The 14,395-nt window shown below is 54.7% G+C and overlaps 1 protein-coding gene across 4 annotated transcripts in view; it reads left to right on the top strand.

Annotated features, from left to right (window-relative positions):
- Positions 1-13,156, top strand: part of LOC132384003 (latent-transforming growth factor beta-binding protein 3-like) — a 175,885-nt gene extending 162,729 nt beyond the window's left edge. For 2 of the 4 annotated variants that reach the window (XM_059955260.1, XM_059955262.1), the window contains exons 2-4: positions 2,750-3,013; positions 8,559-8,764; positions 13,030-13,156. In XM_059955260.1, the coding sequence (XP_059811243.1) occupies positions 2,750-3,013; positions 8,559-8,764; positions 13,030-13,140 (581 nt within the window). In that variant the 3' untranslated portion in view covers positions 13,141-13,156. The remainder of the gene's footprint in view (positions 1-2,749; positions 3,014-8,558; positions 8,765-13,029) is intronic. The other 2 variants (XM_059955261.1, XM_059955263.1) reach the window with 2 other exon arrangements.
- Positions 13,157-14,395: the final 1,239 nt, after the last annotated feature.

The raw sequence follows: 14,395 nt of genomic DNA, 5'->3' as shown, positions 1-14,395 counted from the left end.
GAGGACCCACCGTTACAATAGACAATAGACAGTAGGTGCAGGAGTGGGACATTCGGCCCTTCTAGCCAGCACCGCCATTCACTGTGATCATGGCTGATCATACACAATCAGCACCCCGTTCCTGCCCTCTCCCCGTATCCCTTGACCCCGTTGCCGAGGCTGCCCAACCTGGGACCCATGGACCCCTTGCTCAATGGTGGAGTCCGTGGCATAAAAATTATTGGGAACCCCTAATCTGGGCCATGCTCCTTTCTCACTGTCATGGTGAACGAGTTTCAGGAGCCTCGGGCCCCACACCACCAGGTTCAGGAACAGTTATTACCCCTCAACCATCAGGCTTACGAACCAATGCAGGTAACTTCACTGAACTGATTCCACAACCTAAGGACTCACTTTCGGGGACTCTACAACTCATGTTGGGAGGTGTTGTGGATAATGTAGTGTGCCAGCAGAGTTTACAGCGGGACATCGATAGGTTGCAAAACTAGGCTGAGAAGTGGCAGATGCAGTTCAGCCCAGATAAGTGTGAGGTGGTTCATTCTGGTAGGTCAAATATGATGGCAGGATATAGTATTAATGGTAAAACTCTCAGCAGTGTGGAGGATCAGAGGGATCTTGGGGTCCGAGTCCATAGGACCCTCAAAGCAGCTGCGCAGGTTGACTCTGCGGTTAAGAAGGCATACGGTGTATTGGCCTTCATCAACCGTGGGATTGAGTTTAAGAGCCGAGAGGTAACGTTTATATAGGACCCTGGTCAGACCCCACTTGGAGTACTGTGCTCAGTTCTGGTCGCCTCACTACAGGAAGGACGTGGAAACCATAGAAAGGGTGCAGAGGAGATTTACAAGGATGTTGCCTGGATTGGGGAGCGTGCCTTATGAGAATAGGTTGAGTGAACTCGGCCTTTTCTCCTTGGAGCGACGGAGGATGAGAGGTGACCTGATAGAGGTGTTTAAGATGATGAGAGGCATTGATCGTGTGGGTAGTCAGAGGCTTTTTCCCAGGGCTGAAATGGCTAACATGAGAGGGCACAGTATTAACCTGCTTGGAAGTAAGTACAGAGGAGATGTCAGGGGTAAGTTTTTTTACGCAGAGCATGGAATGGGCTGCCAGCGACGGTGGTGGAGGCGGATATGATAGAGACTTTTAAGAGACTCCTGGACAGGTACATGGAGCTTAGAAAAATAGAGGGCTGTGGGTAAGCCTTGTATTTTCTAAAGTAAGTACATGTTTGGCACAGCATTGTGGGTCGAAGGGTCTGTATTGTGCTGTTGGTTTTCTATGTTTCTAGTCAAAGTCTTTTCAAGTATGTAAAATTAAAAGAGAGATGGGAGTGGATATAGGACTGCTGGAAAATGAGGCAGGAGAAATAACAATGGGGGACAAGGAGATGGCTGATGCACTAAGTGAGTATTTTGCATCACTGTGGAAGACTCGAGCAGTGTGTCTGATGTTGTAGTGTGTGAAGGAAGAGAAGTGGGTGCAGTTACTGTGACAAAAAGCTGAAAGACCTAAAGGTAAAACAACACACACAAAACATAGCAGGCCAGGCAGCAACTATAGGGAGGAGCGCTGTCGACGTTTCGGGCCGAGACCCTTCGTCAGGACTAACCGAAAGGAAAGATAGTGAGAGATTTGAAAGTAGTGGGGGGAGGGGGAAATGCGAAATGATAGGAATAGACCAGAGGGGGTGGGATGAAGCTGAGAGCTGGAAAGGTGATTGGCAAAAGTGATACAGAGCCGGAGAAGGGAAAGGATCATGGGACGGGATACTCAATACAACTGCCTGTTCTCATCTCCCTCTGATGGTCCCCCTCCCTCTTTCTTTCTCCTGAGGCCTCCCGTCCCATGATCCTTTCCCTTCTCCAGCTCTGTATCACTTTCGCCAGTCACCTTTCCAGCTCTTCGCTTCATCCCACCCCCTCCGGGACCCCATCGGCCTGCGTGCACCATTTACGCCGGCAGCTCCTTCCACACTCTCACCATCCTCAGAATGAAGAAGTTTCCCCTCATGCTCCCCTCAAACTCCTCACCTTTCACCCTTAACCCATGACCTCTGGTTGTCATCCCACTCACCTTCAGCTCAAAAAGCCTGCTTGCATTTACCCTATCTATACCCCTCATAATTTCGTACGCCTCTATCAAATCTCCCCTCAGTCCTCTACATTCTAAGGAATAAAGTCCTAACCTCTTCAATCTTTCCTTGTAACTCAGGTCCTCAGACCTTGCAACGTCCTTGCAAAATTTTCTCCGCACTCTTTCAAACTTGTTTACATCTTTCCTGTAGGTAGGCCACCAGAACAGCATACAATACTCCAAATTAGGCCTCACCAAGGCCTCGCACAACTCCCACCTCCCGCACACAATACTAAGAAAGAGGAGCACAGTTGGGCCATTTGGCCCATCGAGTCTGCCCTGCTATCCCATCATGGCCGATCCAATTGAAGGCTTGCGTGCCAAAAGCATTCTTTACGACCCTATCGGACTTGACCCAAAATACAGACAGTGCAATTGATGCTGCCTGACCTGCTGGGTTCCCCAGGTTACCGCGTGTCGACTCTAAGTCCGTTGCGTGTGGAGCTGCTGGTGTGGTCACGGTTCGGAACCAGAGGCCGGCGGGCAGGGCGTCTCTCGCCCGTCCCGGGCGTTAAAGTGGGGTGGGGTGTTGTTGTGTGGTTGGCTTGGGGGGTTGGGGGGGGGCTGGCTGCTGTCCTCGCTCACGGGTTCCCGTTCTCGTTTGTTCTTGCAGTCGTGTGCCCTCTGCCCTGCATGAACGGCGGGCAGTGCAGCTCGCGCAACCGCTGCCAGTGCCCGCCGCACTTCACCGGCAAGTTCTGCCAGATCGCCGTGGGCGGCAAGGCCCAGCTGCCCGCCCCGGCCGAGCAGCCGACTGACAAGGCCTCGGAGACCTACAAGCACTCGGTCTTCACCCTCCAGCTCATGCCCGACGAGCACTCCTTGGCCAAGTTCATCCCCGGCATCCCGTACTCAGGTGGGCATCGCCCCCGGGCCGGTAGGTAAAGGTTTCTGTCACCCCCTCTGCCGTCCACTCTGGTCAGCTCTCAACGATGGTCTTCGATCCTTTCCGGAGACTCTGCCGAGCACGAGGGGCGTGGGTAGGTCGGCTGAATGTAACGCCAGGGGTGGAAAGAAAGACCGTAAGATTCAGGAGCAGAATTGGGCCATTCGGCCCATCGAGTCTGCTCCGCCATTCCATCATGGCCAATCCATTTTCCCTCTCAGCCCCCAATCTCCTGCCTTCTCCCCGTATCCCTTCATGCCCTGCCCAGTCAAGAATCTGTCAACCTCTGCCTTAAATATACATAAAGGTGTGGCCTCCACAGCCGCCTGTGGCAATGAATTCCTCAGATTCACCACCCTCTCTGACTAGAGATTTCTCCTCATCTCCGTTTTAAAAGGACAGCCCTCTATTCTGAGGCTGTGTTCTCTGGTTGTGTTGGCACGTGGCCTAGTGGATAAGGCATCTGCCTAGTGATCTGAAGGTCACTGGTTCGAGCCTCAGCTGAGGCAGCGTGTTGTGTCCTTGAGCAAGGCACTTAACCACACGTTGCTCTGCGACGACACCGGTGCCAAGCTGCTTGGGTCCTAGTGCCCTTCCCTTGGACAACATCGGTGGCGTGGAGAGGGGAGACTTGCAGCATGGGCAACTGCCGGTCTCCCGTACAACCGTGCCCAGGCCTGCTCCCTGGAAACCTTCCAAGGCGCAAATCCATGGTCTCACGAGACTAACGGAGGCCTATTTACATTTATTTTAGATCCTCTGGTCAGGCTCCCCACAACATAGGAAACATCCTCTCCACATCCACCCTATCTGTGTCCTCTGGTCCTAGACTCCCCCACTATAGGAAACATCCTCTCCACATCCACTCTATCTGTGTCCTCTGGTCCTAGACTCCCCACTATACGAAACATCCTCTCCACATGCACTCTATCTGTGTCCTCTGGTCCTAGACTCCCCCACCACAGGAAACCTCCTCTCCACATCTACTCTATCTGTGTCCTCTGGTCCTAGACTCCCCCACTATACGAAACATCCTCTCCACATGCACTCTATCTGTGTCCTCTGGTCCTAGACTCCCCCACTATACGAAACATCCTCTCCACATGCACTCTATCTGTGTCCTCTGGTCCTAGACTCCCCCACCACAGGAAACCTCCTCTCCACATCTACTCTATCTGTGTCCTCTGGTCCTAGACTCCCCCTCTATAGGAAACATCCTCTCTACATCCACTCTATCTGTGGTCCTAGACTCCCCCTCTATAGGAAACATCCTCCACATCCACCCTATCTGTGTCCTCTGGTCCTAGACTCCCCCACTATAGGAAACATCCTCTCCACATCCACTCTATCTGTGTCCTCTGGTCCTAGACTCCCCCAATATAGGAAACATCCTCTCCACATCCACTCTATCTGTGTCCTCTGGTCCTAGACTCCCCCACTACAGGAAACATCCTCTCCACATCCACTCTATCTGTGTCCTCTGGTCCTAGACTCCCCCACTATAGGAAACATCCTCTCCACATCCTCTCTATCTGTGTCCTCTGGTCCTAGACTCCCCCTCTATAGAAAACATCCTCTCCACATCCACTCTATCTGTGTCCTCTGGTCCTAGACTCCCCCACTATAGGAAACATCCTCTCCACATCCACCCTATCTGTGTCCTCTGGTCCTAGACTCCCCCACTATTGGAAACATCCTCTCCACATCCACTCTATCTGTGTCCTCTGGTCTTAGACTCCCCCTCTATAGGAAACATCCTCTCTACATCCACTCTATCTGTGGTCCTAGACTCCCCCGCTATAGGAAACATCCTCTCCACATCCACTCTATCTGTGTCCTCTGGTCCTAGACTCCCCCACCACAGGAAACATCCTCTCCACATCCACTCTATCTGTGTCCTCTGGTCCTAGACTCCCCCTCTATTGGAAACATCCTCTCCACATCCACCCTATCTGTGTCCTCTGGTCCTAGACTCCCCCACTATAGGAAACATCCTCTCCACATCCACTCTGTCTGTGTCCTCTGGTCCTAGACTCCCCCAATATAGGAAACATCCTCTCCACATCCACTCTATCTGTGTCCACTGGTCCTAGACTCCCCCACTATAGGAAACATCCTCTCCACATCCACTCTATCTGTGTCCTCTGGTCCTAGACTCCCCCACTATAGGAAACATCCTCTCCACATCCACTCTATCTGTGTCCTCTGGTCCTAGACTCCCCCTCTATAGGAAACATCCTCTCTACATCCACTCTATCTGTGGTCCTAGACTCCCCCTCTATAGGAAACATCCTCTCCACATCCACTCTATCTGTGTCCTCTGGTCCTAGACTCCCCCACCACAGGAAACATCCTCTCCACATCCACTCTATCTGTGTCCTCTGGTCCTAGACTCCCCCTCTATAGGAAACATCCTCTCTACATCCACTCTATCTGTGGTCCTAGACTCCCCCGCTATAGGAAACATCCTCTCCACATCCACTCTGTCTGTGTCCTCTGGTCCTAGACTCCCCCAATATAGGAAACATCCTCTCCACATCCACTCTATCTGTGTCCTCTGGTCCTAGACTCCCCCACTATAGGAAACATCCTCTCCACATCCTCTCTATCTGTGTCCTCTGGTCCTAGACTCCCCCACTATAGGAAACATCCTCTCCACATCCACTCTATCTGTGTCCTCTGGTCCTAGACTCCCCCACTATAGGAAACATCCTCTCCACATCCTCTCTATCTGTGTCCTCTGGTCCTAGACTCCCCCTCTATAGAAAACATCCTCTCCACATACACTCTATCTGTGTCCTCTGGTCCTAGACTCCCCCTCTATAGGAAACATCCTCTCCACATACACTCTATCTGTGTCCTCTGGTCCTAGACTCCCCCTCTATAGGAAACATCCTCTCTACATCCACTCTATCTGTGGTCCTAGACTCCCCCTCTATAGAAAACATCCTCTCCACATCCACTCTATCTGTGTCCTCTGGTCCTAGACTCCCCCACCACAGGAAACATCCTCTCCACATCCACTCTATCTGTGTCCTCTGGTCCTAGACTCCCCCTCTATAGGAAACATCCTCTCTACATCCACTCTATCTGTGGTCCTAGACTCCCCCGCTATAGGAAACATCCTCTCCACATCCACTCTATCTGTGTCCTCTGGTCCTAGACTCCCCCACCACAGGAAACATCCTCTCCACATCCACTCTATCTGTGTCCTCTGGTCCTAGACTCCCCCACTATAGGAGACATCCTCTCCATATCCACTCTATCTGTGTCCTCTGGTCCTAGACTCCCCCACCATAGGAAACATCCTCTCCACATCCACTCTATTGAGGCCTTTCAACTTTCGATAGGTTTCGATGAGATTTCACTCGCTCTCTGAATCTCAGCGAGGAGAGAAGCATTTCTATCCGAGAATCATTTTGGTGAGCCTCCCCGGAACCCTGTCCAGTTTCAGCACGACGCTCCAGACAAAGCTTTATAAAGCCCCAGCATTACCACCCCGCACGGGCAGAGGTTTTACGGTGAGGGAGGGAAGATTCAGTCGGAACCGGAGTGGGCACCTTCTTCTCTACGCAGAGGGTGGTCAGCAGACGGAATGAGCTAGCAGAGGACGTGTTGGGACAAGCGCCTTCCTAATCTCTGGACACATTGGGGAAACAGGACCAGCTTGGATAGACAAGTTGGTGGGCATGGGCTAGATGGGCCAAAGGGCCTCTTTCCATTGCTATTCTTCGTGTTCAGCCCCATCACCCCGACCGGGGCACAGGTCACCTGCTGGAGCCCTCTGTCCTGGGCCAGTCCTTCGAGTTGTCCCCAAGTGGAGCCCATCAAAGCTCCTTCCTCTCCCGGCAACGAGATCTGTGGAGCCTCTGTTGGCGTTTCTGTCGCGCCGGGTTTTCGCGGGACGGGGTTCCCAGACCCATGTCCGACCATCCTCCACTCTTCACAACCAGGCTTGGGACCAGTGTCATATTGACTGTGTGAGGGAGAGGGGTTGTGGAGAGAGAGAGAGGGAGAGAGAGGGAGAGAGAGAGGGAGGGAGAGAGAGAGAGAGAGAGAGAGGGGGGAGAGAGAGAGGGGAGAGGGAGAGAGAGAGGGGGAGAGAAAGTGAGAGGGAGAGAGAGAAAGAGAGAGAGAGATAGAGGGAGCGAGAGGGGGTCATGGAGAGAGAGAGAGGGGAGAGAATGGTCATGGAAGAGAGAGAGGGAGGAGAGAGAGAGAGAAGGAGAGAAAGGTCGTGGAAGAGAGAGAGAGTGAGAGAGAGGGAAAAGGAGAGAGGGAGAGTGAGAGAGAGGGAGAGAAAGGTCGTGGAAGAGGGAGAGAGAGAAAGAGAGAGAGAGGAGAGAGAGAGGGGTTGTGGAGAGAGAGAGGGAGAGAGAGGGAGAAAGGGTCATGGAGAGAGAGTGAGAGAGAGAGAGAGAAAGGGTCATGGAGAGAGAGAGGGGGGATCATGGAGAGAGGGAGAGAAAGGTCATGGAAGAGAGAGAGAGAGAGGGGAGAGAGAGGGAGAGAGAGAGGGGGGAGAGAGAGAGAGAGGGGAGAGAGAGAGAGGGGTTGTGGAGAGAGAGACAGGGAGAGAGAGGGAGAAAGGGTCATGGAGAGAGAGTGAGAGAGAGAGAGAGAGAAAGGGTCGGAGAGAGAGAGGGGGGTCATGGAGAGAGGGAGAGAATGGTCATGGAAGAGAGAGAGAGGGAGAGAGAGGGGGAGAGAGAGAGAGAGAGGGGGAGAGAGAGAGAGGAGAGAGGGAGGAGAGAGGGAGAGTGAGAGAGAGGGAGAGAAAGGTCGTGGAAGAGGGAGAGAGAGAAAGAGAGAGAGAGGAGAGAGAGAGAGGGGTTGTGGAGAGAGAGACAGGGAGAGAGAGGGAGAAAGGGTCATGGAGAGAGAGTGAGAGAGAGAGAGAGAAAGGGTCATGGAGAGAGAGAGGGGGGGTCATGGAGAGAGGGAGAGAAAGGTCATGGAAGAGAGAGAGAGAGAGGGGGAGAGAGAGGGAGAGAGAGAGAGGGGGGGGAGAGAGAGAGAGAGGAGAGAGAGAGAGGGGTTGTGGAGAGAGAGAGGGGGGTCATGGAGAGAGAGTGAGAAAGGTCATGGAAGAGAGAGAGAGAGGGGGAGAGGGAGGGGGAGAGAGAGAGAGAGAGAGAAGTTAAGAGCAAGGAGGAACTTGCTTTACCCTGAGAGAATTCAGTCCCCTCCACCCATGACCTTTGGCTGCCTGGCCCCTGAGCTCTGAACTTCACTCTCTGTGCCTCTGCAACGCCCCCTCTCTCATTGTCAAGACTGTCCTTAAAATGGATGTACGTTAACAGTTCTCTGGCTGTCCGTCCTGAGAACTCCTTGCGTGCCAGGTCCAGGTCGTGGGGCACGTTGAGACCATGGGGGTTAGGTGGGGGCTCACTACCGGGGGAGGGGGAGCCAGCTGGGGTTGTCGCACATGGGAAGGGGGGAGCGGAGGGAGGTGGGGCTGGCGCAGGGAGCCCCCGCACCAGGCGGGGGTCTATCCGACCGGACTGCCGCTGACAGGAATGTTCCGTTATTCCAGCGCAGCTCCAGCCCGTCATCAACCTCCACGTCCGCCACCCTCCGGAGGCCACGGTCCAGATCCACCGCGTCTCCACTGTCGACGGCCACTTGGGCGAGCAGAAGATCCTAGCGCCCGTGCACAAGGTCAACCACTACCCCCCGAGGACCCTCCCCACCTCCCAGAAAAAGCTGGGCCGCTGTTTCCAGGAAACCCTGCCGAAGACGGTAAGACCCGCCTTGCCTGCTACCGCGCTCGAGGCCATTTGGCCGGGGAGACGACGAGATTCCGGGGCCCCTTTACTCGCTGCGCCTGCTCGTTGACGCAGGTATCTGGTCAGCCGATCCCGCGGCAGCAACCCAGTGTGTCAAAGCAGGCCGGCGTGGGCAGGAGGTCGTTGTCCAGACCGGACATCAGAATGGGGCGGGGGGGGGGTGGGATCAGTCCTGACCAAGGGTCTCGGCCCGAGGGGTCAACTGTTTACTCACTGCTGAGTCCCTCCCCCCCCCCCCCGGCGATTTGCGCCTGTCGCACAGAATGGAGGAGAAATGTGACTCCCACCGCGGAACGGCTGTCGGTGCCAGATGGGGTGGTTTGAGTATCTCAGAAACTGCTGGGATTTTCACGCACAACAGTCTCTGGAGTCCACAGAGAGCGGGGCAGTGAACGAGACACATCCAGTGGGCGGCAGTTTTGTGGGCGAAAACACCTCGTTAATGAGGGATGGCCGAGGAGAACGGCCAGACGGGTTCAAACTGACAGGAAGGTGAAGGTAGCTCAAGTAACCACCCATTACAACAGCAGTGTGTACAGGAGAATGTCTCTGAACGCTCAAAACATCGAACCTTGAAGTGGGCGGCCTACGACAGCCCAAGACCATGAACACTACATATGATCTGGCTACTTTATGAGGCACAGGAGGTACCTAATAGAGTGGCCACTGAGTCTATGGCAGCAGAACTAGGCCATGAGTCCTGATGGCCAATTTTTTTTTGCCTCAAACCCATTCTCCCACCTTCTCAGTAACCCTTAGCCCCCCCCCGAGCACTTAAGAACCCATCTCTGCCTTGGGCACTTCCGGTGACTTGGCTCCTGCAGCTCCCTGCGGCGGGGAGTTCCACAGACGCACCTCCTGGCTGAGGAAATCCCTCGTTCTCTCAGTCCTGAAGAGACGTCGCTGCGCCCCGACGATCCAAGGGTGGCGAACCTATGGCACGTGTGCCCAAGACGGCACACGCGGGGTTTTTTCCTGTCGGCGCGCGGTATGGCCCCTCGACTCCCGAGGACCCCGCCCATAATAAAAAAGACACCAAAGGGTTACCCTTACCGCCAAGTGAAGCAGCGAACGGTTTGTTCTTTTGCAACCTGAGAGCAGAGAGTGCTTCCGCTTTTGGCGCCTGCTAGTCGGTTGTGAGAACACGCGACGTTGGATGATACGTTTTTGAAATGCACACCAGTCGTTGGATAGTAAGTGGTTGCAATAACAGTAGCTGGCCGGTGACATCTGTTAACTTCCTTCTGGCAGATCACAAGTCCAGGTGATGTGACCACTGACGCCGGGCAGACAATCTCCGAAGAGTCTTGATAGCGGCCGGGGGTCACCCGTCTTGTAATGACACGCTGCCCGGAACAAGGGCAATGGCAGGTCACTTCCGTAGAAAAGTTTGCAAAGAACCATCATGCTCAAAGACCACGATGGCCCGCATCTTGTGACAAGGCACATAACGAACGAACGATCGTTTAATTAAGCATTCTCGGTCAGTTAAATAATCTGTTACAGATTTTATGCAAAAATAAGTGAATTGTGTACATCACGATGCTCCCCTACTATCCCGGGGGTGACCATCGACAGGAAACTGAACCGGTCTTGGAATATAAACTCCGTGGCTACCAGAGCAGGTCAAAGGCGAGGAATCCTGGGGGGTGTCACTCACCTCCCGACTCCCCAGAGCCCGTCCACCATCGACAAGGCTCAGGTCAGGAGTGGAGTGGAATACTCGCCCCTCGCCTGGATGAGTGCAGCTCCATCAACACTCGAGAGGCTCGACACCATCCAGTACGAGGCAGCCCACTCGATCAGTACCCCTTCCACAAGCGTCCAATCCCTCCACCATCGACGGACAGTTGCCGCAGTGTGTACTATCTACAAGATGCACTGCGACAGCACACTGGCGTTCCTGAGGCAGCCCCTCCCAGACCCACTTCTAGAAGGAGATACCTGTGAACACCCCCACTGGGAAATCCCCCTCCGAGTCACTCCCCACCCTGACTCGGAAACATATCACCATTCCTTCATTGTTGCTGGGTCAAAACCATGGAATACCCTCCCTAACAGCACTGGGGGTGAATCTACACCTCAGGGGCTGCAGCGGTTCAAGAAGGCAACTCATCACCACCTCCTCAAGGGGCAACTAGGGACGGGCAATGGCTTGGCTGGAGATGCCCACGTCCCGTAAATGAATAAATTTGTGCAATTTGTTTAAAGTAAAAGATGAAGTTCGACGTATCTGATGTTTTCCTTTGGATTAGTCTACTATTTTGAAAGGACGTATAACAACGGGAGTGGACTGACATGTTGGAGTGGGAGCGGGCAGTTTAGTCGGGAAGAGAAAGTTTCGAAGTTGCGCTGACACTTTCGATGGTGTAGGTAGCACTGGTGATAGTTACAGAGTCGAAGGTGAGCGGCCTCACCATTTCACGGACCTGGACTCGACGCTGCCCCGTGTGTAGTTTGCACGCCACCACGGCCATCTCTCGCCAAGGGCCGGCCAGCAGTCTGCGCCGTCTGCCGGCCTCTCGCTCACTGCCGCCGCCGGAGAAGGCGCCTGCGTACGGCCGCCTCCCGCCCGCTGCTCTTGAGGGAAGCTCCTTGCCCTCGAGTGATCTCTCTCTCTCTCTCTCCCTCGACGCTGTCGGCGGACGGATTTTAGATATGGGACTCTAGGGGTGTGTTCTAGTTCTCTGTTACCACCACGCCTGGGCAACTTTTGAATCGGGACGGCCTGCGGATAACGAACGCTGAGCTGAACCCATGTGCCTTTTGATTTTGTGCTTTTCCTGTTGCTGTTTGTGCATCTTTTTAGCGCGTGGGGGGAGAGGGAGTTCTGACGCCTGATATTGCTCTCTGAACGGATGACACGGGCCCTCATTGCTCCATGGCTATCTGGAGAAGACAGGTCTCAGAGTTGTGTGCTGAATTGGCACTTTGGTAATAAATGCACCTTCGGCCTTTGTCCATATAAATTTCCCCCTGGGCGTTCCCGTTCCTGACCACTCCCCAAAGGCATACCAGTCACTTGCCTAGTTACAGGAATCTGTTTCTTAATACGGCCACGTAACGAGAGGGGAGTTGATGTGAGGAGAGAGAGAGGGAACCTTGGCACTGCCCCAGGGCAAAAAGGGAGGAGGGCCTCCTACGGTGGAGGACACAGCCCGGTTCATCACAGGAAAAGCTCCTCCCTAGCAGGGAGCGCCCCCCGCTAGGAGCACGGCCTCAAGCTCCGTCGTCAAAGGGCCCACCCCACCATCCAGGCCACGAGCCCCTCTCGCCGCGGCCCATCAGGCAGGAGGTCACAGGAGGCCCCGCACCGCCAGGATCAGGAGCAGTTATCACCCCTCACCCCTCAGCCTCCTGAACCAGCATGGATAACTTCACCCACCTCAACCCTGAACTGATCCCACGACCCATGGATTCACTTTCAAGGGCTCTCCAACTTATGTGATGAATATTATTTATTACTCTTTATTATTATTGTTGGTGTTTATTTTTGGTTTTACGCAGTTCGTTGTTCACACATTCGTCCTTTGTCTTTGTTCGTCATTCATTCTATCGTCCTTCTTGTGAAACGAATCTCTGAGTACTTTGATAATAAATTTACTCTGAACTCCGAACTCGAGGTGGTGGGGAGGGGAGGGAGCAGGGCCGATGGGATTGCTCTGCCGGGAGCTGGCATTGACCGGACTGGCCGAGTGGCCTCCTGTGCGGCTGAGCCAATGGATGGTGGGGGGATGGGCGGGGGAGGAAGGAGGGTGCGGATGAAAATGATTGGCGGGCGAGAGAGCGGGAAAGGGCGCTGTCCACACCACAACGGCGCGGCGGTCAGCAGCTCGGGGGTGGGGGGGTGGGGCGGTGGGGGGCGCCAGAGGTTCGGAGTTCAATCCCGGGGCCCTACGCAAGGAGCCTCTGTCCTTCCTTCCCCGGGGAATGTCCTCACACAGCCCAAAGATGGCGGGGTAATTGGTCGCTGTAAACCGTCCGGCGATCGGGCTAGGATTAAATCGGGGCCACGAAGTAAAATTAAGTAAGGAATCGATCCCGACTGCACGGGGATTGGAGGGAGCAGATAGACTTCTAACTTTAGCCGGCTTTGTTCATCAAGTGCCCGGGCTCCGGTCAGCGGGTGGGCCGGGTTGGCGGGGAGGGAAGCTGAATGTTTCTCTTAGCCGGTTCACTGGCCGGGACTGACGCTGGGATGCCCGCCTTTGCCTACAGTGCAGTAACCCGCTGCCGGGCCTGACCAAGGAGGAGGACTGCTGCGGGAGCGTCGGAGCCTCGTGGGGCTTCAACAACTGCAACAAGTGTCGGCACCAGCACTGTGAGTAGGCCGGGGCCTGGGCCTGGGCCGGGGCCTGGGGCGGGGCGGCTGATCGAACTCCCGCTCGCGGACTGCCCGTCCCGCCAGGGCAGGGGCTTCGCGGCGTCCGCCAGACTCGAAAACACTCACTAGGTGTCAGGCTGACCCACGCCTCCGCCCGTTAACCCACCCCACCGTCGCCCAGCGTCTCCGAACGTACGCGCAGTCAGCCCACGCGCAATATATAACGGTTGTCCGCGCTCTCTCTTCGCGTTCTTTACGCCTGCGGCTCTTTTTTTAAGTGCTGCGCCTGACCTGGAGTAACAACCCTTTCGTTCTCCGTCACGCTCGTTTCTCTCAGCGTGCCGTCGTGAAGATTGGGTGTGTGTCAGTGTTACGTTGTGGGAATGTGAGACCATAAGATACAGGAGCAGAATGAGGCCATTTGGCCCACCGAGTCTGCTCCCCATCTCATCATGGCCTATCCATTCCCCCCCCCCCCCAGCCCCGATCTCCTGCCCTCTCCCCGGACCAATCAAGAAGCTATCAACCCCTGCCTTAAATACACCCAGTGACTTGTCCTCCAAGTTGCCTGTGGCAACGAATTCCACAGATTCACTACGGCTCTGTCAGGGCGCTGGAGCAGGGACCCGATCGCAGGCCAATTACTGGGCGCACGTTGTGAGGTTTACTGAGTAACAAATCCCCAGGTGCGGACAAAGTCGGCCTCAGAGTTCAGGCCGGGATCAAAACGTCCCGAGAAATCCCAAAAAAACCGGAATCGGGAAACAGGCGGGGTCAAAAACCAGAACGGTGAAGATAATCAGGCGAAATCAGGGTCAGCAAACAGGCAGGGTTGATACCCAGAGTTCATATTCAAAGGCTCACTGGCACAATCAGGGGAAAACACAGGGCTGAAGCACACTACGCAATATACGGAGAGGCAGATGATAGGTGGAGCACACTGAGACACGGGTAGCAGCAATACAGGTGATAATGGGAAACCGGTGAGAAGCGGAGTACTCAGTGATACAGGGGCCGGAGTAGAGCAGGAGCGGGGACAGGAGCACATGGCAATACAAAACCACAGACTGACGGCTCGGGGGAAACACACAAAAAGATCGAGTTCAACTGGAGGTACCGACAGGCGAGGAAGCTGCAGAGAGTTCTAAACTCAGTCAGATCCATCACGGGCACCGGCCTCTGTCGTATCCAGGACATCTTCAAGGAGGGGTGCCTCAAAAAGGGGGCGTTTTTTTCCTGAAGGACCCCCCACCTCCCAAG

Source organism: Hypanus sabinus, chromosome 31 (genome assembly GCF_030144855.1).
Source record: "Hypanus sabinus isolate sHypSab1 chromosome 31, sHypSab1.hap1, whole genome shotgun sequence".
NCBI classification, from domain to species: Eukaryota; Metazoa; Chordata; class Chondrichthyes; order Myliobatiformes; family Dasyatidae; genus Hypanus; species Hypanus sabinus.
This window is presented reverse-complemented; position numbering and strand designations above follow the sequence as displayed.